The sequence below is a fragment of the Cervus canadensis genome, chromosome 23, assembly GCF_019320065.1.
Source record: "Cervus canadensis isolate Bull #8, Minnesota chromosome 23, ASM1932006v1, whole genome shotgun sequence".
Taxonomy (NCBI): Eukaryota; Metazoa; Chordata; class Mammalia; order Artiodactyla; family Cervidae; genus Cervus; species Cervus canadensis.
In genome coordinates this window covers 57257384-57283874 of record NC_057408.1, presented here as the reverse complement: position 1 = coordinate 57283874, position 26491 = coordinate 57257384, and the positions used below count along the sequence as shown (strand labels likewise).

General features: G+C 46.0%; 1 protein-coding gene across 3 annotated transcripts; it reads left to right on the top strand.

The window, feature by feature from the left end:
• The first annotated feature begins 8607 nt into the window (after positions 1–8607).
• Positions 8608–26491, top strand: AFG3L2 (AFG3 like matrix AAA peptidase subunit 2). Of its 3 annotated transcripts, none has more exons than XM_043444145.1 (17): positions 8608–8857; positions 12679–12778; positions 13173–13250; positions 13554–13657; positions 13800–13952; positions 15984–16058; positions 17069–17190; positions 18479–18752; positions 19933–20070; positions 20534–20687; positions 21002–21109; positions 21211–21336; positions 21839–21949; positions 22366–22481; positions 22856–23056; positions 24288–24482; positions 25873–26491. In XM_043444145.1, the coding sequence occupies exons 1-17, from the start codon at positions 8741–8743 to the stop codon at positions 26110–26112; spliced, it is 2412 nt and encodes an 803-aa protein (XP_043300080.1). In that variant the 5' UTR covers positions 8608–8740; the 3' UTR covers positions 26113–26491. The 3 variants fall into 3 exon arrangements, with proteins under 3 accessions (XP_043300080.1, XP_043300079.1, XP_043300081.1); XM_043444144.1 differs by having other exon boundaries at positions 17066–17190; XM_043444146.1 differs by lacking the exons at positions 8608–8857; positions 12679–12778 and having other exon boundaries at positions 13197–13249; positions 13552–13657; positions 17066–17190.

The window sequence follows — 26491 nt, the reverse complement described above, 5'->3', positions numbered from 1 at the left end:
GAAACCCCATATGTTTAACAGCTGATCTTTCCGCAGAAAACTCTGTAGGCCAGAAGGGAATGGCAGGATATATTTAAAGTACTGAAAGGGAAAAATCTACAACCAAGATTACTGTACCTGGCAGGGATCTAATGCAAAATTGATGGAGAAATAAAAAGCTTTTCAGACAAGCAAAAGTTAAGCGAATTCAGTACCACCAAACCAGCTTTACAACAAATGTTAAAGGGACTTATATAGTCAAGAAATACAAGAGAAGAAAAAAGATCTATAAAATCAACCCCAAACAATTAAGAAAATGGCAATAGGAACATATATATCAATAATTACTTTAAATGTAAATTGAGTAAATGCTCCAACCAAAAGACACAGACTGGCTGAATGGATACAAAAACAAGACCCACGTATATCCTGTCTACAAGAAACCCGCATCAGACCTAAAGACACATAGACTGAAAGTGAGATGATGGAAAAATATATTCCACACAAATGGGAAGCAAAATAAAACTGGAGTAGCAATCCTCATATCAGACAAAATAGACCTTAAAATAAAGAATATTACAAGAGATAAGGAGGGACACTACATATTGATCAAGGGATCAATCCAAGAGGAAGACATAATAACAATTGTAAATATCTACGCACATAACACAGGAGCACCTGAATACATAAGACAAACATTAACAGACATAAAAGGAGAAATTGACAGAAACACAATAATAGTAGGAGACTCTACACCCCACTCACACCAATGGACAGATCATCAAAACAAAATTAATAAGGAAACACAAGTCTTAAATGATACATTAGATGACGTAGATCTCATTGATATCTTCAGGACATTCCATCCAAATGCAGAAGAATACACCTGCTTCTCAAGTGCACATGGAACATTCTCCAGGATAGACCACATCTTGGGTCACAAATCAAACTTCAGTAAATTTAAGAAAATTGAAATCATATCAAGTATCTTCTCCAACCACAACGCTATGCAACTAGATATCAATCACAAGGAAAAAACTGTAAGAAACACAAACACGTGGAGATTAAACAACACGTTTCTAAATAACCAACAGGTTACTGAAGAAATCAAAAGGGAAATAAAAAAATTTCTAGAAACAAATGACAATGAAAACATGACAACTCAAAACCTATGGGATGCAGCAAAAGCAGTTCTAAGAGGGAAGTTTATAGCAATACAATCCTACCTCAAGAAACAAGAAAAACATCAAATAGACAACCTAACTTTACACCTAAAACAACTGAAAAAAGAATAATAAAACCCCCAAATTAGAAGAAATCATAAAGATCCAAGCAGAAAAAAATGAAAAAGAAATGAAAGAAACTATAGTAAAGATTAATAAAACTAAAAGCTGGTTCTTTGAGAAGATAAACAAAATTGACAAACCTTTAGTCAGACTCATCGAGAAAAAAAGAGAGAAGAATCAAATCAGCAAAATTAGAAATGAAAAAGGAGAGGTTACAACAGACAATGAAGAAATACAAAGGATTTTAAGAGGCTATCATTAACGACTATATGACAATAAAATGGATAACCTGGAAGAAATGGGTAGATTCTTAGAAAAGTTCAATCTTCCAATACAGAACCAGGGAGAAATAGAAATTATGAACAACCCAATTACAAGCACTGAAACTGAAGCTGTGATCAAAAATCTCCCAAAAAACAAAAGCCCAGAACCAAAAGGCTTCACAGGAGAATTCTATCAAACATTTAGAGAAGAACTAATGCCTAACCTTCTAAAACTCTTTCAAAAAATTTCAGAGGAAGGAACCCTTCCAAACTCATTCTATGAGGCCATCATCACCCTGATACCAAAACCAGACAAAGACACCACAAAAAAAGAAAACTACAGGACAATATCACACTGATGAACATAGATGCAAAAATTCTCAACAAAATTTTAGCAAACAGAATTCAGCAACACATCAGAAAGCTCATACACCATGACCAAGTTGGGTTTATTCCAGGGATGCAAGGATTCTTCAGTATACGCAAATCAATCAATGTGATACACCATATTAACAAACTGAAAGATAAAAACCATACGATCATCTCAATAGATACAGAAAAAGCCTTTAACAAAATTCAGCATCCATTTATGATTAAAACTCTTCAAAAAATGGGCATAAAAAGAATCTACCTCAACATAGATAAAGCCCATATATGATAAGCCTACAGCAAACATTATTCTCAATGGTGAAAAACTGAAAGCATTCCCTCTAAGATCAGGAACAAGACAAGGGTGTCCACTTCCACCACTATTATTCAACATAGTTTTGGAAGTCATAGCTACAGCAATCAGAGAAAAAAAGAGGAAAAAGGAATCCAGATCAGAAAAGAAGAAGTAAAGCTCTCACTGTTTGCAGATGACATGATACTGTACATAGAAAACCCTAAAGATAGTATCAGAAAATTACTAGAGCTAATCAGTGAATTTAGCAAAGTTGCAGGATACAAAACCAATATACAGAAATCACTTGCATTTCTATATACTAACAATGAAAAATCAGAAAGAAAAATTAAGGAATCAATCCCATTCACCATTGCAACAAAAAGGATTAAATATTTAGGAATGACCTTACCTAAGGAGACAAAAGAAATGTACATAGAAAATTATAAGACACTAATGAAAGAAATCAAAGATGACATAAACAGATGGAGAGACATTCCATGTTCCTGGGTAGGAAGAATCAATATTGTGAAAATGACTATACTACCAAACGCAATCTAGAGAGTCAATGAGATCCTTATCAAATTACAGGTGGCATTTTTCACAGAACTAGAACAAAAAAATTCACAATTCATATGGAAACACAAAAGACTCTGAATAGCCAAAGCAGTCTTGAGAAAGAAGAATGGAGCTGCAGGAATCAACCTTCCTGACTTCAGATTATACTACAAAGCTACAGTCATCAAGACAGTATGGGAGTGGCACAAAAACAGAAATACACACCAATGGAACAAGATAGAAAGCCCAGAAATAAACCCATGCACCTATGGGTACCTTATTTTTTTTTTTACAAAGGAGGCAAGAATATATACAATGGGGCAAAGACAGCCTCTTCAATAAATGGTGCTGGGAAAACTGGGCAGCTACATGTAAAAGAATGAAATTAGAATACTTCCTAACACCATACACAAAGATAAACTCAAAATTGATTAAATACCTAAATGTAAGACCAGAAACTATAAAGCTCTTAGAGGAAAACATAGGCATGTTAGAGGAAAACTCGATGATATAAATCAAAGCAAGATCCTCTATGACCCACCTCCGAGAGTAATGGAAATAAAAACAAAAGTAAACAAGTGGAACCTGACTAAACTTAAAAGCTTTCACACAGCAAAGGAAACTATAAACAAGGTGAAAAGACAACCCTCAGAATGGGAGAAAATAATAGCAAATGAAACATCTGACCAAAGCGACTTAATTTCTAATATATTACAGCAGTCATACAACTCAAAGCCCAGGAAAAACAAACAAACCCAAACAAAAAGTGGGAACAAAGGCCTAAACAGACATTTCTCCAAAGAAGACATACAGACGGGCTAATAAAACACAGTGAAAAGATGTCAACATTGCCTCATTCTTTTGAGAAATGCAAATCAAAACTTAACAATGATGATATCACCTCACACTGTTCATCATCAAAACGCTCTACCAACAATAAATGCTAGAGAGGAGTGTGGAGAAAAGGGAACACTCTTTGCACTGTTGGTGGGAATGTAAATTTGATGCAGCCCACTATGGAAGATGGTATGGAGATTCCTTAAAAAAACTAGGAATTAAAACCACCATATGACGCAGCAATTCCACTCCTAGGATATATCCTGAGAAAACCAAAATTGGGAAAAAGATACATGTAATCCCATTGTTACTGAAGCACTGTTTACAATAGCTAGAAACATGGAAGCCAATCTAGATGTCCATCGACAGATGAATGGATAAAGAAGTTGGGTACATTATACACAATGGAATATACTCAGCATAAAAAGGAACGTTTCAGTCAGTTCTGATGAGGTGAATTAATCTAAGAACCTTTTATACAGAGTAAAGTGGAGGTCAGAAAGAGGAAAGATAAATATCGTATTCTACACATATTATACGGAATCTAGAAGAATGAACTGAAGAACTTACTACATGCAGCAATGGAAAACAGACATAGAGAATAGACTTATGGACATGGAGAGAGGGGAGAAGAGGGTACAATGTATGCAGAGAGTAACATGGAAACTTACATTACCATACATAAAACAGATAGCCAACGGGAATTTTCTGTATGGCTCAGGAAACTCAAACAGGGACTCTGTATCAACCTGGAATGGTGGAATGGAGCAGGAGATGGGAGGGAGGTTCAAAAGGGAGGGGATATATGTGTCCTGATGACTGATTCATGTTGAGGTTTGACAGAAAACAAAATTCTGTAAAGCAATTATCCTTTAATAAAAAAATAAATTAATAAAAGAAAAATTCTACAAGCTAGGCTTCAACAGTACGTGAACCGAGAATTCCCAGATGTTCAAGCTGGATTTAGAAAAGGCAAAAGAACCAGAGATCAAATTGCCAACATCCGCTGGATCATAGAAAAAGCAAGAGGATTCCAGAAAAACATCTACTTCTGCTTTATTGACTATGCTAGAGCCTATGACTGTGTGGATCACAACAAACTGTGGGAAACTTTTAAAGAGATGGGAATACCAGACCACTTTACCTGCCTCATGAGAAACCTGTACGCAGGTCAAGAAGCAACAGCTAGAACCAGACATGGAACAACGGACTGGTTCCAAACGGGAAAAGGAGTACGTCAATGCTGTATATTGTCACTCTGTTTATTTAACTTCTATGCAGAGTACATCATGCGAAATGCCATACTGGATGAAGCACAAGCTGGAATCAAGATTGTAGGGAGATATATCAATAACCTCAGATATGCAGATGACACCACCCTTATGGCAGAAAGTGAAGAAGAACTAAAGAACCTCTTGATGAAGGGAAAGAGGAGTGTGACAAAGTTGGCTCAAAACTCGACATTCAAAAAACAAAGATCATGGCATCCAGTCCCATCACTTCATAGTAAACAGATGGGGAATCAATGGAAACAGTGGCAGACTTTTTTTTCTTGGGCTCCAAAATCACTGCAGATGGTGATTGCAGCCATGAAATTAAAAGACACTTGCTCCTTGGAAGAAAAGCTATGAAAAACATATACAGCATATTAAAAAGCAGAAACAGTGCTTAGTTGGCCAAGGTTAGTCTAGTCAAAGCTATGGTTTTCCCAGGAGTCATGTAGGGATGTGAGAGGTGGACCATAAAGAAGGCTGAATGCCAAAGAATTGATGCTTTTGAACTGTGGTGCTGGAGAAGACTCTTTAGAGTCCCTTGGACAACAAGATCATCAACCAGTCAATCCTAAAGGAAATCAACCCTGAATATTCACCAGAAGGACTGACTCTGAAGCTGAAGCTCTAATATTCTGGACACCTGATGCAAAGAGCCAACTCATTGGAAAAGACTCTGATGCTGGGAAAGATTGAGGGTAGGAGGAGAAGGGGATGACAGAGGATGAGATGGTTGGATGGCATCACAGATTCAATGACATGAATTTGAGCAAACTCTAGGAGATAGTAAAGGACAGGGAAGCCTGACATGCTGCAGTCCATGGGGTCACAAAGAATCAGACACAACTGACTGAACAATACAGTCCAAAAGGCAATTTCAGAATACAGAAGTCAGGTTTTTCGGGCCCCCAGTCAAGAAACTGACTCCTTTCAGGTTTAGCTGGGTGATTTTGTCCTCCTAAAAACATGGAGAGAAGGGTCTCCCTCTGATCAATTACTGCCCAAGTGGAAGGGCCATTACTAAGTCCTTCTCAGCACCCCTGTGTGTGTGCATGCTAAATCACTTCAGTCATGTCCAACTCTATGCGACCCTATGGACTGTAGCCCACCATGCTCCTCTGTCCATGGGGATTCTTCAGGCAAGAATACTGGAGTTGGTTGCCATGCCCTCCTCCAAAGGATCTCCCCAGTTCAGAGATCAAACTTGAGTCTCTTATGTCTCCTGAATTGGCAGGTGGGTTCTTTACCACTAGTACCACCTGGGAAAACTCTTAGCACCTCTATGGCAGTAAAATTACATGGGATCAACAACTGCATTCACCTGTTCCAAATCAAGCCGGTTCCTCTTGAATCCACACAGGACTCTGGCTATGAAAAGGAAGACACCCCCAAGTGGACCTGTGAGCCCACTGGAGGCCTGAGGTTCCTATTTAAAAATCAACAAGTAGGGACTTCCTTGATGGCACAGTTGATAATAATCCTCCTGTCAATGCATGAGACATGGTTTTGATCCCTGGTAAAGGAAGATTCCACAAGCTGTGGAGCAACTATGTCCGTGTGCTACAACTACTGAGCCCACGCTGTAGAGCCTGCAATCCACAACTACTGAAGTGCGCGTGCCTAGAGCCTGTGCTCCACAACAAGAGAAGCCACTGCAATAAGAAGCCCACATACTGCAACAAAGAGTAGGCCCCATTCACCACAACTTAAAAAAGAAAGGTCCAGGCAAAGCAACAAAGACCCAGAGAAGCCATAAATAAAAATATAAAGTTTTTTAAAAATTACAAATCAACAAGTTGAATACATATATTTAAAGGACAGACATTTTTGTCAGGTAAGTAAAATGAGTTGGTGAGTTGGACTCCTAGTTGTCATTTTTGCTATTATTCTCTTACTTATTCCAAGTCAAGTTAAAGACTATTCACTGAAAGCCAGTCAAGTTAATGCAGAGATGACTGAGGACAGGTTAAAGCATGTCCAGTTGACCATGGAGAGAAGCCCTTCTATGGGTGGTTCCCAAGACTAGTTGGATTGGTTAAGGATATAGAAAGAGATGTTCGCTGAGGCTGAGTGGAAGATGGGTCACCCCAGGGCCTCATGAGGGTTGTTGTGGCAGATACAACAGTTAGTAAGATTTTCATTTTTTCTCCTATGGTGAAGGAAATTTGTACTATGGAGTTGCTCTTCCATCCCCCTTGTATGGATACCCATAGGAGGGAGAGAAATATTAGGGTGAATAATGGTTTCGGGGTGGCAGCAGTGAGCTTTCAGTGAATAGTTTCCAATTTTGGAAAGGGTAACCCCAGCGCGGACTTCATATGGACCATAGTCAGAGGGGTATTGTTAATACATATCCCTGGTTTCTACCCCTACTTGGACCTCTGTTTCCAACAGTACTTCTGCTGAATTTTGGCCCCTGCCTTCTAAGCCTGCTTGTTAAGTTTGTTTTTTCCAGGTGACCATATGCCAGGGATTTCAACCTGGCCCACATGAAGATGTAGACAACCAACATCACCTGGACTGGGCCGCAGCCTCCTACTCCCTGCGCTCCATTTGTGTTCCGGAGACCCCTACCTCTGACAACAAGGTGGTCTGGACCCCACAGGTAGGGACAAGCCCCCACTCGGCTTGAAGCAGCTACAGAAGGTGGACCACCGACCCTTCGACCCTTAAAAGAGTCTAAGGGTCCAGACTCCTTGAGAGGCGCAATCAATGTTAGAGCAGGCAGAATGAGCAGAGAAGGGGGCGTGGGCCATGTGACAGGAGACCTTACATCCTGAGACCACGGGGTCCTTGAGGAGACAGACAAGGGCGGGAACCTCCGTGTCGGAAAGTAACCTTCTGCTAGTTAAGCCCTCGTTACAACAGAATCACCACCGCACCCGGGTAGTGCCCGTCCCGCGCCGGCCACCATGACAGACCCGAAAGACCAAACGACGAACAAAACTCGCTGCCCCTTGAGGAGGCGGCGACGGGAAGATCCAGGAGTCACCCGCGTCCCGCCCGTTAGTTACCCCTCTTCCCCGCGGTCCCACCCACGTTACCGACTCGAGGGGAGAAACTTGGGACGGCCACACCCCCAACTCCCGCCCCGCAGCCTCTGAATCCTCCCCGTGAAGAAACGACCCAGCCTCCGGGGCCGCGGCCAGGCGGCGAGACTCAACCCTGAACTTAGCTCCCGCTTCCCCGCTCTTCGGCCGCTGAGGAAAGCCCGTGCTGCGTACACCTCAGTCGCGGTCACGCTTGCCTGCTCAAACCCAAGCGGGAAAGAATGCGCCCGCGACCCGCTCCCCCCAGCAGGGCTCTCACGACTTGACCGGCCACAGTCTCTCACGCCTCTTCCCTCATTTCTTCCCCTCAGGCCCCATGGGCCTACCTCGCCCTGGTGCACAAGTTCCGCGCCGCTTCACCTGCCGTCGGCCGGGTTCCTGACGACACCGCCACTGACAAGGCCCCACATAACAGACGCTCAATAAAGTATGTGACGAGGGACCTACCGAGAGAGGCGTCCGAAGGGTCAAAGATAGCCTCTGCCTGAGGGAAAGGTACACTGCGCGGGGCCTCAGCAGCGTCGGCTGGGCGCACCAACAGGTGCAGCGCCTCGGCGCGCGCCCGACTCGGTCCCGCCCCCTCCTGAGAGCGTGTCTCCTCAGCTCCGCCTTTGGTCCTGACTGGTGACGCTCCGGAGGCGGGGCCGTGGCCCGGGGACCGAGGGTGCGGCGCCGTGCGGCTGACGTCAGCGCGCTGGGGCGGGGCAAGGCGTGAGAAGACGCAGACGAGCGTGGGGTCGCGGGCGGGCGGTCCCGTGGCCTCCGCTCCGGGTCCTCTTGGCCGTCCGGTGCCGCCCCCGCGTCCGCTCCGGGCCTGAGCGGCGCGCCGGCGGCCATGGCGCACCGCTGCTTGCTGCTGTGGGGCCGGGGCGCCTGCCGACCCCGCAGGCTGCCCCCGATGCTCGTGCCTGGCGGCCGCGCGGGCTCCACCGAACGGCTCTACCTGCGGACGGTGAGTCCGGCACCCCCGGCCCGCTTCCGGCCCGGCACCGGGCGTCAAGGTCACAGGCCCTGCTCTCGGTGTGGGTCTTCGGGGGGCGTGAAGACAGGTCTCGGGGCGGCGGGGCTACCTTGCGCCCGGGAGGCCTGCGGACCGGAGAGCCCTGGGTGGGAGCCGACGGTGCGGGCTCGGGGGTGGGGCTGTCGCCGCCCGGCGGACACACACTAGTAGATGGGGTCGTTAACGGTGTCCCCCACCCCCACCCCCGAGGGGCGCTGCTCTGTCGCCGTCAGGGCCGGGATCCCGGAGCCGAAGTTGGCCGTGCCCACGGCGGACCCTCTCGGTGCAGATTGAGCGCGCGCGAAGCCCCGGCGGTGGTGGGCGAGCCCGGGGGTCAGCCCAGGAGGTGTTTTCAGATCTTCACGGAAAGGGCGTTCCTGATGTGTCCTCTTCGGAGCCGCCTTCCCTGCCCGGCTGTCGGTCTTCGTCTCTCCCGCTCGGAATGGCCCTGCATGAGGCCTTTTTTCCGGTTTCTGGCATTGCATCCGTTTCCTTGTCTTACTTGCTTTAATCCCTCCTTCTCTTGCCTCTTGTGAGTACTGGACTCAGACCTGTAACAGGCAGGTAGGGATCTGCCCTGTGAGTTTGCAGGGTTTTTGTCAGGAGTCTTCTCTAAAAGGCCTTGATTGGGAGTGAACCTCGAATACCGAGGTGTGAGGAAGTCTCCTGCTTGTGAAGGTGTGTGACACACATTCCCTGGTCCTGCCCTGAAGATCAGGGTGGGGACCCTGGAGCATTACCGTGGATTTTCCTCTAGGTTTGTGCATCCGTTAAGTCTGTTCTCATAATGAGGTTCTGGGGAAAAGATTTCTATGTGTGTTTTCAGGTATAATCCTCAAATGATTAAAACTGACGTTTCACAACTGAAAAATACATCCTCAAACATAAAACCTAATTGTCTAAGTGAGGTGCTCTATACTTAAGTTTTGCAAATTCATGTCTTTTATATGTGCTGTTTGAATGGGCTTAAGATTAGATAGAGAAAAAAATTCATCTGTGGTTCTTTTGTGGAAAATAATCTTATCATTAAATGCAGTCAGAGGTTATTGCTAGAGGTATCGCAGCTCAACACAATTTGAAAAGATCCTAAAGGGGGCTTATTATTCGGCAAACTAATAATGTTTATTTATACTGTGTACCCAGCTCTCCACTTCATTGTCACACAAAGACTTGCTTAGTATGATCATAGCAATATTCTGAAAGCTGCTTACTCTTTTTTTTTTTAAAGCTGCTTACTCTTAAGTGGCTTTCAGAATAATTGGAAGTAATTTAAATGTGGGTATTGCCACACAGTTTTAAAAGTGCTTTTCCATGTCTTATTACTTTTGATTCTCACAGTAGTATCCTGGGGCACTCATATTCTCCCATGGTAGATGTGTGACTTTGAGGCCTCCAATATCTTGAGATGTATTGAAGATCATCATGTAAAAAATCAGATCTCTAGCTTTACCAAAATTGAAAGTTCTAACACCATTTGCCTGATGAACTCTGGGTCCTCAAGTCCCAGGCTAGGTGTCACTTCCTTGTGACATCCCTGGCTCCCTTACACGTGACCCCTTCCTTCTCTGTGCTGCCTCTCCACGTTTATACTGAAGGGTTTGTATTGTTGCATGTGTGGTACCTTTCTGTCTTTTCTGAGTTTCTTCCGGGCAGTGCTGCTTCTGGTCTTCTGGTGGATTCCCCCTGCTTGGCAGTACCAGGCCTGGAGCAGAAGCTCAGTGACTTATTGGCCTGTCCATCATGGATATCAGGTCATTTCAATGCACACCCTTAAAGGATTTGACATTGGGAAATATTTATTCACATACAACACACTCTTATCCATTATCAATGGTTATTTCTTAGGCTAAGTGTTCTCAGCCATCAGGGAGGGCCCAACACAACAGAAGCTCCAGGTTCTGTCAGACCTGTTGTCACCCAAGAACTGTGTCAGGGTTTCTGTCCTACTTTGCAAGTAATTGTGTGTTGATTTGGCGTTAAATCAGCTCATTCTTTTTTAATTGACATTTTCTAATTCAGATATCATAAAGTCCACTGTTTTAAAGGGTACTGTTCTGTGGCTTCTTGTATATTCACAAGGCGGTGTAACCATCACCCACTATCTGTGGCCAGAACATTTAGAAGAATCCCTGTGACTGTTAGTGGTCACTTCCTGTTTCTCCCCAACTATTCCTCCAGCCCAGGCAACTGCTGACCTACAGTCTCTATTATTGGCCTGTTTCAGATGTTTCATAAATATGGAATCATATAGTATGTGATCTTTTGTGTCTGTTTTTCTTTTTTAACTTAGCATAATGTTTTCAAGATTTGATGGTACCATCTATCTACTTCATTCCTTTTTTATGGCTGAATAAAGTTTCGTTGTGTGCATATACCACATTTTCCCTGTTCATCATCATTTGATGGACATTGGGTTGTTTCCACTTTGGGGCTATTATGAAAAATGATATTATAAACATTCAAGATTTTGAGTAGACATATTTTCATTTCCTTGAGTAGGAGTGAATTTGCTGGATCATGTGGTAACTTAACTCTTCATTTAACATTTTGGAGAATGCCAAACTTTTCCAAAGCACTGCACCCATCCCCCAAGCAGTGCATGAGGGCTCCAATTTCTGCCGATCCTCACCGGCACTTGATATTGTCTCTCTCTCTTTTTTTAAATTATAGCCACATTATTGGGTGTGAAGTGATTTTGTATGGTTTTGTGATATTTTATTTTTCTCATGAGACCATAAAGGAGGCAAATGAGAATGGGTCTAATGCAGATAAGTTTCACTTTAAACACTCTCTCCTGTATGTAAAAGCTTGTCTTCCAAAAAAATGGTGGTGAACTTTTCACTTTGCCAAAGGATAGGATCACTTGAACTTTTTTTTTTTTTTAACTTCTTAACTGTCAGATTCAGTTATATCCCCTTCATTGCCTCTACACCTAAACATTTAATAAGGAGCTTGTTCAATTTGTTTATATTATACTCTAATAAATCTAGGCAGGGCTTCCCTTGTGGCTCAGCTGGTAAAGAATCCTCATGCAATGCGGGAGACCTGGGTTCGATACCTGGGTTTGATCACTGGGTTGGGGAGATCCCCTGGAGAAGGGAAAGGCTACCCACTCCAATATTCTGACCTGGAGAATTCCATGGACAGCCTATGGAGTCGCAAAGAGTCAGACATGACTGAGCGACTTTCACTCCATCATACCTAGGCGGTATTTACAGTTTTTAGTAAATGTGTTACTTAAAGCAGAGATGTATCTATAAAGGGACTTAGCAGGATGACAGTGTATCAAATAGCTTCAGCAAATGCTGCTAATATAAGGACTATCAGATGTTGGACCATGACTTCCTTGTCTTTGAACCCAGGTAAAGTTAGTATTGTGCTCACAAACAGTATCGTTCTGTAATGTCAGATAAATGACCTTGCAGTGTGATAGACCCTGCAGGTGGGGTGGCAGATGTTCATGGGAGTTTGCCTTTTGAATGCTACACATCAAGGAAACAATGCCAAAGCCAATGTGTTGGTAGGGAATTGTGCTCAGGCTGCAGCTCTTAATTAGGTGCCTAGGTTGGAGGTGCTCTGGTCTTCTGGGTGAAGTGTGTGTCTCCTAGTTCTCACTGGACTGGAGTAGCCCAAGGCCAGACAACCCTCGTGCTTCCTTCAAGGGGGGCTGTTCTGTGCTAGTCGGTAATCACCTGTTTGAAGGGTAAAATGAAGCTCGTTTTAGACTCACCTTGATGTGACCTTCATGCTTCTCTCTCTTTGTTGTGTTGCAGCTTTATCGATATGCCACGACTCAGGCGAAAACCAGCAGGAATTCCCTTCTGACAGATGTGATTGCTGCTTATCAGAGGCTGTGTTCTCGGCCTCCAAAAGGTAAGTGCTCACATGTGACTGTGACGAAGGACACTGTTACACAGACTCACTCTTGGCCGTCCTCAGCAGGGCAGGTGCAGAGGTGTGGTTTCAGTTGATTCCTAACCACCCACCTCCTCCCTCTCATGTGATCAAAGCCTTGACATTGTGTTGCCTTCAAATGTGGCACCATTGTCAGTAATGACCTGGGCAGGCCAGCAAGACTTCTTCTCAGACTCCTCAGGGTTGTGACTGTACCATCTAGACTGTAATTTACTTCTGCACAAGCAATGCTGTATTTGTAGCTTTTTCTTTTTCATGATGAATCAGCTGCTTTAAAAACAAAGAACGTACGTACACAAAACTTGATAAATTTTAGTTTGAAGATATTAAATTTTTTTTCCTTTTCTAACAGGATTTGAAAAATACTTTCCCAATGGAAAAAATGGAAAAAAAGCTAGTGAACCTAAAGAAGTTATGGGAGAAAAAAAAGGTACTGTTTCAAAAGACTGTGTTTGAACTTACTGTTTTCTCCTGGTTTATGACGTTGCTGATAGTTGTCACTGACCAAGGAACATCTTAGCTTAAGTCAGTTCTGAGCCCCCTGTGTGTGAAGTGCCTGGAGTGTCCCTGGGGGCTCCCCACTCTTTCTTAGTCTCAGGCTTCCTCACAGCACTGTGTTTAGTAACTGATCAGCTGCTGTAATGCATTTTGCAATGAGTTCATTAAATAACATTGACGGAGACATTGTTGAGAGATTCAGATGCTGCTATGGACATACTCTATCTGTTAACAGAACCCAAGCCAGCTGCTGCCTCTCGTCCTTCTGGAGGAGTTGGTGGCGGTGGAAAACGAGGTGGCAAGAAGGATGACTCTCACTGGTGGTCCAGGTTCCAGAAGGTTCGGTTTGTGGCTTTGGCCCTTGCCAGCCCCTGGAAAGGCTGAGTGGTGCTCACGGCCCTGGGAGGGTTCACGCCCCCACACAGCAGAGACTGCATTGTCTCGTCTCACCCTTCATACAAACGTCTGCTTCCTTGCTCAGGGTGACATCCCATGGGATGACAAGGAATTCAGGATGTACTTTCTCTGGACCGCCCTGTTTTGGGGAGGATTCCTGTTTTACTTCCTGTTCAAGAGCTCCGGGAGAGAAATCACATGGAAGGACTTTGCCAACAACTATCTTTCCAAGGGAGTAGTAAGTATCGTGTGGGCCACAGGCTGCAGGGATCAAAGGGTGAGTTCAGGTTAGGCCAATAAAGTGATAAACAGCCAGCATGTTGCCAGACTTGTTCGTCATCAAGTCTTGTATTGGATATTTCTAATGCTGGAAAGTATAGCAGCCAAGGAACCTGTGAGTTTTGACCCAGCAGTTTCCAGACTGACCATGAACCCCCTGTATCGCTCGCCCTGGAGAGCCTAGTTCTGGAGCCGCTGCTCCTGACGTGCTCTGGCGCCTCGTCTGTTCGGTCCTCTCCCTCCTGCCATCAGCTGCCTTGGTTCCCTCCCTGGCCAGCCCCTCTGGGCTCCAGCACAGCATCACTGCTGTGACCTTCTGTACTCCTGGAAGTGGGTGAATAAGTGAATCAGGTTTTACTGCGAGAGCGGATGGACTCTGAATGAGGCCCCAGGCAGGAGCTCTGCCTCCGGGCTGGGTCTTTGCCAGTTAGACCCTGTTTTGGCTCATTTAAGATGCAGTGGGCTATAAGGCACATATTTTACATGTGACTTAGACTGAGTGGACTGCCAGTGACACTGTGACATCTTGTCAGCTGTCATGTACATTCCGTGTCTGAGAGGTTAAAATACGGAAAATGTCCATCTCAGAAGTGAGGAAACAAAGTGATAGTAAGAGAAGCAGGATTCAGCCAATCTGAGCCTTGGGGAAATGAGTTAACCTCTCATTACTGATGATTTTTTAATCCATGAAATGAGTAAAATAAGGATATTAATATTTAAAAAATATAAAGAACCTAAAATTAGTTTTAAAGATTGTCTAATAAGGTGAGGACGGACAGAATGGAAACAGTCTTTCAGATTTTGAAGCAGGTGTCTCGCTCATGAAAGTGAGGCTCTCAGGTTTGTAATTCCCGGGTGTCGTGGAGAGCCTGCACTCTGAGCAGTGACTTCTGTCCTCTGAGCGTGGGGACAGGCCCCAGGGAGGGTTCTCTGTCGTCAAGTCTCCTCCTGACCAGCTGGTTCTCTGCAGTCAGTCTGCTGTTGACCCAGCAGGTTTAAGGGGGACAGAGTCCTCTAGTAAGTGCTTTTCAGATAGTGTGCCCCTGTTCTGACTCTTCCTGGGGTCTCCCAGGCTCCCTTACTTTGCATCCTGGGCTGATACCTTCCAGACTCCCTGCCAGAGTGGACTTGATGGCAGCAGGGAGCGGGCCCCCACTGAAGGCGCTCAGCTCCCAGCAGCCTGAGGCCTCGGGATGAGGTGAACAAGTGACCAAAGAGTCCATAGAGTTAGGAGGGTCCTGGGAAACAAGGTCAAACCATCTCAAACCTCAGAGGGGCAAATTTAGGAAGTTTTGTAATGGCAAGTGAGGACATAGAGCAGTGGGAGTGTTTTAGAGAACGTTTGGCAGGAGCATGAGTCAGAGAGCAGTGTGCAGCCTCCAGCAGAGCTGAGGGCATTCGCGCCCTGCAGCCCAGCCGGCTGTGTTCACTACAGGCACGCACCCCAGGGAGTCCGGGAGACAGGCCCAGGCATGATGCGTAGCAGCGTCCACAGTAGCATTGTTGGTGTTGGGGGAGTGTTGGGAACAGTCTGAAGGTCTTTGAACAGAACGCATGAATAACTTGGGGTGTGCTTATAAAATGGGGTCCGTGCAGAACTGACATGTCAGCAAGGAAGGGTGTTAGAAATATAGCGATAGGAAAAAAAGTTGTAGAAAAACATGCCAGATGAGATCATTTGTAAAGTTTAAAAACAGGCAGAAGTGAATGTCTGTGTAGGGTTATGTCTTTGTGGCCCAGGACCAGGCCGTGCTTTGGGGTGGCCAGCACCAGTGCACAGTGGCCCCCCCCAGGGTGTGGGGCATGACTGGGGGCTTCAGCTGGTTTGTGATGTTTTGTTTCTCAAGCTGGAGGGGAAAACACAGGGTGTCTTTACATTATTCATCATTTTTCTTTATGTATCTGAAATAACATGCATTTCAGATGAGCTTAAAAGAATGTCTCAAGTCTTTCTGTAAATTTATGTTTGAATATTTCTTTAAAATTCCAGGTAGACAGACTGGAAGTTGTCAACAAGCGATTTGTTCGAGTGACTTTTACACCAGGAAAAACTCCTGTTGATGGAGTAAGTGATGTTATTAAGTGATGTGAACTAGCTGTAATTAAGTTCTCATATTTAAAATTGAAAAGCCAGTGTTCCCTCACACTGGCTACGTCAGAGCTGGGCAGCAGGGCAGCTGTGATCTGCACTAACAGTGACAGTGTGACCCTTGTGTCCATCACATGTGCAAGAATTGGGTCAGTGGTTTGGATTTGGTGATCACACTGGCTATACATTTAGGAACCAGTGAGTAAAACCTGGTTTTCAGTATTCCAGTATCTATGGTTTTTCAAGACTGAGAACAATTGGTTAAGAAGAAAAATCCGAACTGCTTATGTCTTGAGACAGCTTTTGTCAAATCAGTTTAAGAAATGTTCTGGAAAAAAAAGCGTTCTGATCATATGTCTCCCAACTGTTTTGCGATGTTAATTTCTATTTCTGTTCTTATTGTTTAAAAATATTTGTATTCCTTGTCCAACCAGTTTGAGCTCTGTTCCAGAGACACCAGGTTGAGTTGAGGGGATTATTGGTGAGGAACAGGTGAGGTTCCTGGTGATTCCCAGCCCTCCTGGGCCAGAGCCCCAGGCCCAGCCCCAGTCCTGGGCATCCTACGATCTTCTGGCTCACCCAGGGCCAGAGCCCATCCAGACACTGAGGAGTATCATTGCAGCTGCACCCTGGTGTGGGACCAGACAGCTGAGAAGTCCTGGGGAAAGGATGCTTGTTTATGAAAAGGGTTGTCTTTTCAAGTAGAGTTTTTGTGTTTCTGAGTTTATAGTATTAGGACCATAGAGGAGTGCTGGAACTATAGAAATAGTTATTGGCCAAGGATTCTCACTGAGTAAAGCTTAGTCACTCTGGTTGTTAAAGACTGGTTGTTAAACCAGTCTTGAGTTAATCTTAATTTCATTGTTGGGTTTTTTAGTTTGTAAATTTGCAGTATTTCTGGAAAATTCTTAGGAAGTTAAACCCTTTGTTTCCTGTTCGTTTCCCTAACAAAATTAGGACATTTCGCTTTCCTGTCTTTACAGCAGTACGTCTGGTTCAATATTGGCAGTGTGGACACCTTTGAGCGGAACCTGGAGACTCTGCAGCAGGAACTGGGCATAGAAGGGGAGAACCGGGTCCCTGTGGTCTACATTGCTGAGAGCGACGGGTGAGCCTTGGGCAGTGGACTTGGGAGGCTGCTGGCGTGCCCCGGGCTCACGGTGTATTCTGTCACCAGGGGGCAGCACATTGCACTTTGTATTCTCTCAATCTGGCCTGAGTTCTTTGCAGCCATTAGTAACTTACTAGTTTTTGCTAGACACTGGTTGGTTTTTTGCATGTTGATATTTATCTTGGTTAAGCAGTGGTGTGGGGGTCCATGTCCAATACATTGACCTTGAGTAGGATTTTAGCATAAAAAGCCCTTTTGTGTTAAAGAGTGGCATGCCTACCTTTTAAGTGTCCTTTATGTTTATATTTCACAGAATTTTCAGGATTTTTAAGTAATGCTTCTTCCTTTTTGGTCAGAGCTGCTTCTTCCCTTACAGGTTATTTGTCTTTAGAAAGACCAGCTCTGGGCCTTGAGGAAGGGCTTGTTGATTTCAGGGGTTGCCTGTCTTTGGTTTTACTTGGGAATGTATGGCCTTTGAGTTCTGCCCACAGATGCCCAGGTGGATCTCAAGGCAGTGACCCATTTGCATTAAATGCAGAACACATACCTTGATTAAGAGTTTGGGAGTGAAAGTAGAAATAAAGCTTGATTTTCTTCTACATGTAAAACAGCATGTTAACGGAGCTGATGGTCTTACTCAGCTCTGGGGACTCTTGAGTCATGGTTTGTATAGCCCTACAATCTCCCTGCGGTATTTAGGTCCCACCAGCTGTCAAAGTTGTTTCACACTTGGGGTAATGTGTGCCTCAGTCCCTGAGGTTATCATACAGTTACTTAACTTTACAAGCTGGTGCTAAAACATTACCTAGAGTCTTATTGCATGTTCTTTAAACCTTTATTGTCAGTGCATTGTTTTTTTTTTTCTCTAGAAGTAAACCAAAGGGAAGACACCCCTGCAGAAATAGTTGATCCATTCCAGTAAGAGAACTGGAATGTCTACCCAGGCTAATACCAGAATTGTATTAAATTTATTAAGTCAACAAATTTCTTTGAAACTCATATGTAGTGACAGTAGGTCATGGGTCTAGCCTGTGTGTGTACTGGTTCTCGGGTGGGAGTGATGCAGCCCTGGAGAGTGTATGCGTTAGGAGCAGGTCTTCCTTTGGTCTTACTTTCTGAGTGTCTGCTTCAGTGACACTGATGCACGCAGACTCCCTTGTGCCTCAGGTGAGGTGTTGGGGTACCTGGCTGCCCAGGTAGAGCGTGTGCATGTTCTGCCGAGGCAGGTCCCTGGCAGGGTGGTCTGAGCGGGCGCCCTCTGAGTTTCGCTGTCATGTGTCTGCAGCTCCTTCCTCCTGAGCATGCTGCCCACTGTACTCATCATCGCCTTCCTGCTCTATACCATCCGGAGGGGCCCAGCCGGGATCGGCCGCACAGGCCGGGGCATGGGTGGACTCTTCAGTGTCGGAGAGACCACCGCCAAGGTCCTCAAGGATGAGATCGACGTGAAGTTTAAAGACGTGGCTGGCTGCGAGGAGGCCAAGCTGGAGATCATGGAATTTGTGAATTTCCTGAAAAATCCAAAGCAGTATCAAGACCTGGGAGCAAAAATCCCAAAGGTAAATGAACATTCAGAAGTCAGTTTTCAGCTTATTAACCCTAAATCTTTTGAAGTGTTTCTTGATCTCTGAGGTTATAATTTTATGAAGTTTGATTACTTCCACAGTAGCTGCTCTTCTCTCCTTCCTCTATAGTAACCTGCTAGTCTTTGTTTAACTCCTGAGTCTTTTCAGTCAACTGTCCCTCGTGAATGTGTCTCCTTGCAAATAGTGTGTCTCTTCCTCCAGGGATGTGTGTCCCCTCCCCTCGTTGTTCTGCTTTCTCCCCGCAGTGTGACTGGATGCCGTGTCTTAGCACTGTAGTCCCGGGCAGGCTGCCTCTGCTCTGGCCCTGCCATCCCTCCCCCAGCAGCTTGAGTGGACTGTCTGCCTGGTCTGGCACTCACATTCCAGGCGAGGGGCTCCGTAGGGTGCAGACCTCCCTGCCCCTGCCCTCTTCCACCACCACCTACTGCTGGTCTCTGGCAGCCTTGCCCATCCCTGCTCCCAGGACCAGGCTCAGGCATTAAGTAATGAAGAGAAAATGTTTAATTAAGGTTTTAAAAAACTCGTTAATAAAGTCACATGAGGGAGTCTTTTCTAAAGGGAATCATCACTTCCTTGATTTTATGTCCTGCCTTCATGGATGAAAAGTTACATTTTACAGTTTTATAATTTGTACTTACTTAAGTATATGTTCACATCATACTTAAGCATTTCCACGACTTAAGTGGTTATAGTGTTTGAGCAAACACATATTTTTCTTTTTAAGTTCTTCATTAATTATTAGATATTTACTTCATCTGTGAAATTTTAAAGGAAAGGAAATAAGCAAAATGTAAACTGGAAGTGTAATATTTGAAGTTAACCAGGTGGTTTTTTTAGTATTGCTAGATTCCCAGCTTAAATCACCGCATATAAAGACACACTGTTAGGTCTAAAAAGCAACACTAAAAATCTTAAAAAGTAAGGGAAGTATTTCACATTCTTGCCAGGTTTTTTAAAACAAAGTAGTTTCTAATAATCTTTTCCTTTCTCTTTTTATTAATAAAAGCATTTTATCTTTGTTTACATGTTTAAGAAATATTTAGGATATGTCACTAAAATTTATTGATAGATTATACCTTGAAATTATTTATGGATATGCAGTTTATTTTTCTGAAATTGTAGTTTGGTGTACTTTCCCTTTTTTCATCTGAAGGGTGCCATTCTCACTGGTCCTCCGGGCACTGGGAAGACACTGCTGGCTAAGGCCACGGCTGGAGAAGCCAATGTCCCTTTCATCACCGTTAGCGGGTCTGAGTTCTTGGAGATGTTTGTTGGTGTGGGCCCAGCTAGAGTAAGTCTCACCTCTCGCTATGTTAACTCAGCAGGTTGGAAGGTGGGCGTGGGACCCCTGCCACAGTGGGTCTGGGGTATCGCCCACCTTGGGGCGATGGCTGGGTGGGCTTGAGGTGTCACACCTTTGCTGTGTGCCTGTATGGCTGGGTCTGTGAGTGACTGTTATAAAGTCTACAGCTCTACCCTGTTCCCTCTTAGTAGGACAGAGGTGTGTAGCATCAGTTTGTTGGTGTTCGTGCTTCTTACACAACAATTGACGAGATTTTAGAAATACTTGCTTACCTTACATCGGTTTCACACCATTTGCGACATGACTTCTTTGCTGCTTGCACCTTTTAACATCTGTGCTGTACAGTGCTGTACACAGATGGACTTCCTGGGGGCAGGAAGATTGGTGTCTGTTTTATTAGGATAATACTACTCACTCGTTAAGTGACCCCAGTGCTTGCATTTTCATCCAGGTCCGTGACTTATTCGCCCTTGCTCGGAAGAACGCCCCTTGCATCCTCTTCATCGATGAAATAGATGCGGTGGGAAGGAAGAGAGGCAGGGGCAACTTCGGCGGGCAGAGTGAGCAGGAGAACACGCTCAACCAGCTGCTTGTGGAGATGGATGGTGAGTGCTCTGTGTCTGTCCTATGAGACCTGTGTCTGTCCTGTGCTTTCCAGTTGTTCTTCCTGTGTCTAAAATGAGAGTCCTGTGCTGGTAATTTGTCTTTAAGTAGTTGATCATTAAATCTCTAGGTGTTAGGTATGATGTTAAGGGCAAAATGAATAGTAGGAAAAATCATTTAAATTTGTGACTTAAAAAAACCACTAGATAATGGGAAAAAAGCAGTGATGTATCTGGTGCTCATACATTCTTGACTGAGACACGTTATCTTCCTCCTCACAGCATGTAACAGCAGTGATGCCTTTGTCTGTCTCCAGGATTCAACACAACCACCAATGTGGTCATCTTGGCGGGCACCAATCGACCAGATATCCTAGACCCAGCTCTGATGAGGCCGGGCCGCTTCGACAGGCAGATCTTCATTGGTGAGATGGCTTTCTTGCCCTGGGTTCAGGCCAGTTCTCACAAGGAGAGGTTGCAGCAGTTTCATTATGATTTTTTCCTTCCTTAAAAATAATTTCTCAAGGACCGCCGGACATTAAGGGAAGAGCTTCTATTTTCAAAGTTCACCTCCGACCTCTGAAGCTGGATAGTGCCCTGGAAAAGGAGAAGCTGGCGAGGAAGCTCGCGTCCTTGACCCCGGGGTTTTCAGGTGGGTGAGCTCGACCCTAGGTTCTGTCTAGAGGACGCGACCCTTCCTTTCTCGTTCCCTCTGTCCATCCTTGCAGATTCAGCATGAAGCAGGAGGGACCACCTGCAGCCGGAGAAGAGTGTATTCATGGGCACAGGTGCCTCAGAGTTCCAGGGGCCTGGCTACTTAAAATTTTTTGTTGAGCACATATATTGTGTTGTGGCTTGTTTGTGTTGCCATATACTTTCTCTGAGAAGTTAATTTACAGAGAACTAAGCATTAATTGGTGGGCATTTTAAAGCACAGTCTTAGCTTGCTTTCATCATATGGTCTGTGGAGATAGATTACTGCCCAAGGGTGTCTGTCCACTGCTGGTCTTGCAGTGTGCTTGAGGGGCCAGGGTTGTGCTGGGCAGGCCTGGGCACTGGAACCTGCTGGTGGTGGGGACCTGGTCTGGTCTGTCTTCAAAACTGGCCCGTGAGCTCGGGTGTATCTGGTGGAGAGCTGGTGTGTTCTTTTACAGGAGCCGATGTTGCCAACGTGTGCAACGAAGCTGCTTTGATTGCCGCAAGACACCTTTCAGATTCCATAAACCAGAAACACTTCGAACAAGCAATTGAACGAGTGATTGGCGGTAAGGCAGCTGGTGGACCGCACATCCAAGGGTTGACGGCGTGACTCTGAAGCCAGGGAGTATGTCCAGCCAGGCCTGGAGCTCACAGGCACCTTGGAGTGTCTGCACAGAGGCTTCCATGTCGGATGGGTCTGAGACAGGCTGCAGGCAGGGAGAGGTTTTCCCCTCAATCATAGCAGTCTAGTTGTTTTCTTTTAAAAAGCACTCATAGCCTTTCTGTTTTCCAAAAATTTCATCGCGTGAGTCTAATGTGCTCTGAGTGAGACATAGGTGATGGATAAACAGCTGTAAAACCAGTTAGACTGGGAAGGCCTGTGATGTGTGTTCTTTGTGAGGCCCTGAGTGGTGGTGTCTGAGCCTCTCTTGATGATGTTGTCGCTAAAGCAGCAGGCTTTGTTTTCTGTTCTGTATGTCAGGCTTAGAGAAGAAAACCCAGGTCTTACAGCCCGAGGAGAAGAAGACAGTGGCATACCACGAGGCAGGCCACGCAGTTGCTGGTTGGTACCTGGAGCACGCGGACCCCCTCCTGAAGGTGAGTGGCTGGGGGGGACGTAGCGGGAACGTCTGCCAATGGCACTGGGGGGATGCATCACACATGGATGAGTTACAAAGTTTGGAAAGAAAAGTGTTTGGAAGCTGGAGGGATTCACTCCAGTGGGTCAGGTTGGCAGGGGAGCAGCCCTACTGTCAGGCCTGGGCATTCGCAGACGGGTTTTGTAAGAGACAGAAGCACTGTGTAGGAGTCACTTGGGGTGAGGTTATCCCGAGAGGAAATGCTCTCCTGGACCAGCTGCCCGCCCAGCTGCCTGGCTGAGGCCATGGGGTTGCCCGGCCATGGTGCTCTGCTCACCAGTGAGTTTGTCGGCTCCAGCGGCCAGGTGGTCAGTGCTGCTGTTCCCTCGCCAGGTGTCCATCATCCCACGGGGCAAAGGGCTGGGCTATGCTCAGTACCTGCCCCGGGAGCAGTACCTCTACACCCGGGAGCAGCTCCTGGACCGCATGTGCATGACCCTGGGCGGCCGTGTGTCCGAGGAGATCTTCTTTGGCAGGATCACTACTGGTGCCCAGGATGACTTGCGCAAAGTGACCCAGAGTGCCTACGCCCAGGTGAGAGGATGGGTGGGCTGCCTCCTCGCCGCCATGCAGGCTCCGAGGCAGCCCTGGCTCCACTGGCCTAGGCTGACCAGGCGAGAGTTCCTCCCTCAGAGAGGTTCAGTGTAAGGTGATCAAAACTTAGGAATAGAAACTTACATTTTGGTCACTCAGTATTTTGGATTTACTGAGAGTGTGTGAAGCATGTCTGCAGCGTTTAAGTCTAGTTTCAAACCTGCAGGACCCCACGTGGACTCCCCTTAAGCTGGGAGCAGTCACCCCGTGCACCCACCCCACCCACACCCTATTTGCCTCCATTCCCAGAAATGGTCAGGGTGCTCTCAGAGCTCGATATCAGTGACTTTGGGAACTCCTCAACTGTGATTTTTTTTTTCTTTTTCCTGTGTTCTAGCACCTCATCTAAGTTTTCCCAACTCTGACTTCTGTTGTTATTTCATATTTTCCTCACATTCCTGATTTTGGTTAGTCTTTTCTGAAGTTGGGTCACAGTTTTCATCTGTTTGTGGACGTCCCTGCATCCCACTTTCTTTATCTGCATGAAGTTTGTTTTCCTGATCTTTTAGGAAGAAGGTGGATTAAGACAGTGTTTCTAGTTTCCTGGTTTTAGAGTATCTTTTTATGTTGTTTTCATGAACTTTTGAAAAATGTGCTTCCTGCTTTCTGAGCTGTTGCTGCTCCCCTCTCTTACCTGCGCCTCCTCTTTTCTAGTCAGTTTGGATTTTACTTCTGGACGTTTCTTTTTAAGGTGGGGCTCTGTGTGGTTACTATGGGGGTCTCTCTACAGCCCAGCCAGGCCCCAGGGACTCAGAGTGCAGGCACCCCCCTGGGTTCCTGGAGCAGCCCAGGTGACACAGGAGCAGCCTCTGGGTGCCCAAGGTCGTGGCTTCCATCTGTCCTAGGCTCTGGCTCCTCCTGCCGCCCCTTGTGCAGAGTGATCTCACGCACGTGTCGTGACTGCTGGGGTCTGTCCCCACCTGTTTGCTGCCTGTCTTGGTTGTAGATATTGTCTGCTGGTTTCTGGTCTTGTCCCCACTGCCCCGTCTATGCAGAACACCTGCTCTACTTGGCCGACTCAAGGCTTCCATGTCATTTTGCTGGGTTGAAGAGTAGTTCTGCAGTAAAGTGTGTGCATTCAGCGTCCATGTTGCCCTGTTGACATTTTATAAAACCCATGAGCCTGTGAGCAGAAATGGATGCCCACCACTGGCCACGCCTTCTTCTTTAGATTGTTCAGTTTGGCATGAACGAGAAGGTTGGGCAGATCTCCTTTGACCTCCCACGTCAGGGGGACATGGTGTTGGAGAAGCCTTACAGCGAGGCCACCGCCAGACTCATAGATGACGAAGTACGAATCCTTATCAACGATGCTTACAAGAGGACAGTGGCCCTCCTCACAGAGAAGAAAGCTGACGTGGAGAAGGTAGGTGCCGACTATGGGAACACTCCTCTGCATGGTTTGCAGAGGCCGTTGAGGGTGATTGGTTGGCTGTTTTGCAGATGGCATCATTCCCCCTGTGCCCGCTGATCCCAGTTCCTCCCTCCGTCCTGATGCTCCGTTGGTGGGGATGATGGGGAGCAGAGGCGGGCGTGATCTTGGCCCCTGCCTCATGAGAACTTGAATGCGGGATTAATGAAGTTGGCTCATAGTACCAGACACACAGCTGAATCTGCATTCACCTTGCCAGGTGCTTCCAGGTGCAGGCCTGCTGGCCTGGTGGGGTTCCCCATTGCTTTTCCCCTCTGGAGCAACGGGGATATTAGTTGCCTAGTAGGGACTGAACCCGGGTCCTCAGCATTGAGAGTTGAAGAGTCTGTGTCTCATAGAGTTAGAGACAAACATGTGGATAAAACGACAGGACATCTGGGATTTTCTCCAAAATAATCCAGGGAGCAGGTGGAACAAAAATGATCTTGAACAGTGGTTACATGGGGTTGCATGGGGTTAGTTATCCTTTTTTTCTATGTATTTTTGATACATATTTGAAATGATCCATAATAAAGTTTAAAAAAACTGTAAAAATAGAAGAAAATTGCTTTATTGTTTAGAATCTTTAAAAACAGCATTTAATATAAACTACACATGTGATGAGTTTCCAAGTTGGGAGTCACCTGAGGAACTGCGTCTACTAGGAGGTCCATTTACAGTTTAACTGGCTTCGTTTCTTGGTGACAGAGGCTCTCGTGACCTGTTTCCTGCCCGTGGACACCATCGCTTACCTCCCCTCTTGTAGTTGGTGGGCCCCCTTTTTCTGTGGCCATGTGTCCTGTCACATTTACAGTTCAGCCACACAGGGACCAGAACTTGGAGATGCATGTTTGTGTCTGTCTCTTTTTTGTCAGCCTCCCTTTAAAATCCACCATTTCTGTCCTTTGCTCGTCCCCACCCCCCACTTGTGTCACTTCTTCCTGTAGCCTCCCCAGAGCTCGTGCTCTGGGAGCCACGGGGAGCTCTTGCCTCCTTTGGAAGTGGGTGGGGCCCAGGGACACAGCTTCTTGCTCTTCCTCTGGGTTGTCCCTCCTTGACACGTGTGCAGAGCTCCTTCCCCACCCTATGTCCCCAGCAGGGCACAGAGTCACACCACATTGCATGCCGCCCTACCCTTTCCTGGGGACATGTGTTTTCCAGGACTTTTATACTTCTTATTAAAAGTTAGTGAGGGTGTAGAGCTATTTTAATAAGATCTTCTTATTAAAACTTAGAGTGAAGTTCTTGAAGCCCTGTTTTGAAAGGGGGTTGGTTGTAAATAAAAGGTTAGCTTGGAGCGATGGCGCTGGGTGGCTGTATTTAATCACAGGTGTTCACGTTCCAGGTTGCTCTGCTGCTGTTAGAAAAAGAAGTGTTAGACAAGAATGACATGGTGGAACTTCTGGGCCCCAGGCCATTTGCGGAGAAGTCTACGTATGAGGAGTTTGTGGAAGGTACCGGCAGCCTGGACGAGGACACCTCGCTCCCCGAGGGCCTGAAGGACTGGAACAGGGAACGCGAGGGCTCGGAGGAGCCCGCGGGCGAGAAGGTGACCAGCCAGGTCCAGGGTGCCGGCCCTGCATAGCTCCTGGTGCTGTACCCTCAGAGCCGCCCCAGGGGCACGGCAGGAAGGGGTGCTTCGTCCTTGGCCTCGGAGGTCACAGGGGCGGGAGTGCGTCCCCAGCCTCCAGTCTCCTGTACCCTCACGTGGGGGTGTGCTCACCATTACCCGCCCTTCACTCCCACCTCCCTCAGAGTCTCCCTCTGTGATGGGCTGTGAAATTAAGAGTATTTCTACTTGATTTAATATTTTAAAGACAGAACCCAAGCTACATGCTGCTGTTCTGTGATGGAGTGGTTTTCTAGGAGAGCTGTGTAACATATTTAAAAATATGAATGTATTGTGTAAATACGGCTTCTTTATGTCACAAATAAAGTGTAAATGCTGCATTTTTCCTTCTGAA

Excerpts from the sequence above, each read along its gene's own strand:
- AFG3L2 (XM_043444144.1), top strand. The coding sequence starts at position 8,741 with ATGGCGCACCGCTGCTTGCTGCTGTGGGGCCGGGGCGCCTGCCGACCC. Across the intron at positions 20,688-21,001 it reads GCTGCTTGTGGAGATGGATG|GATTCAACACAACCACCAAT; the intron begins GTGAGTGCTCTG and ends GTCTGTCTCCAG. Across the intron at positions 21,950-22,365 it reads AATTGAACGAGTGATTGGCG|GCTTAGAGAAGAAAACCCAG; the intron begins GTAAGGCAGCTG and ends TCTGTATGTCAG.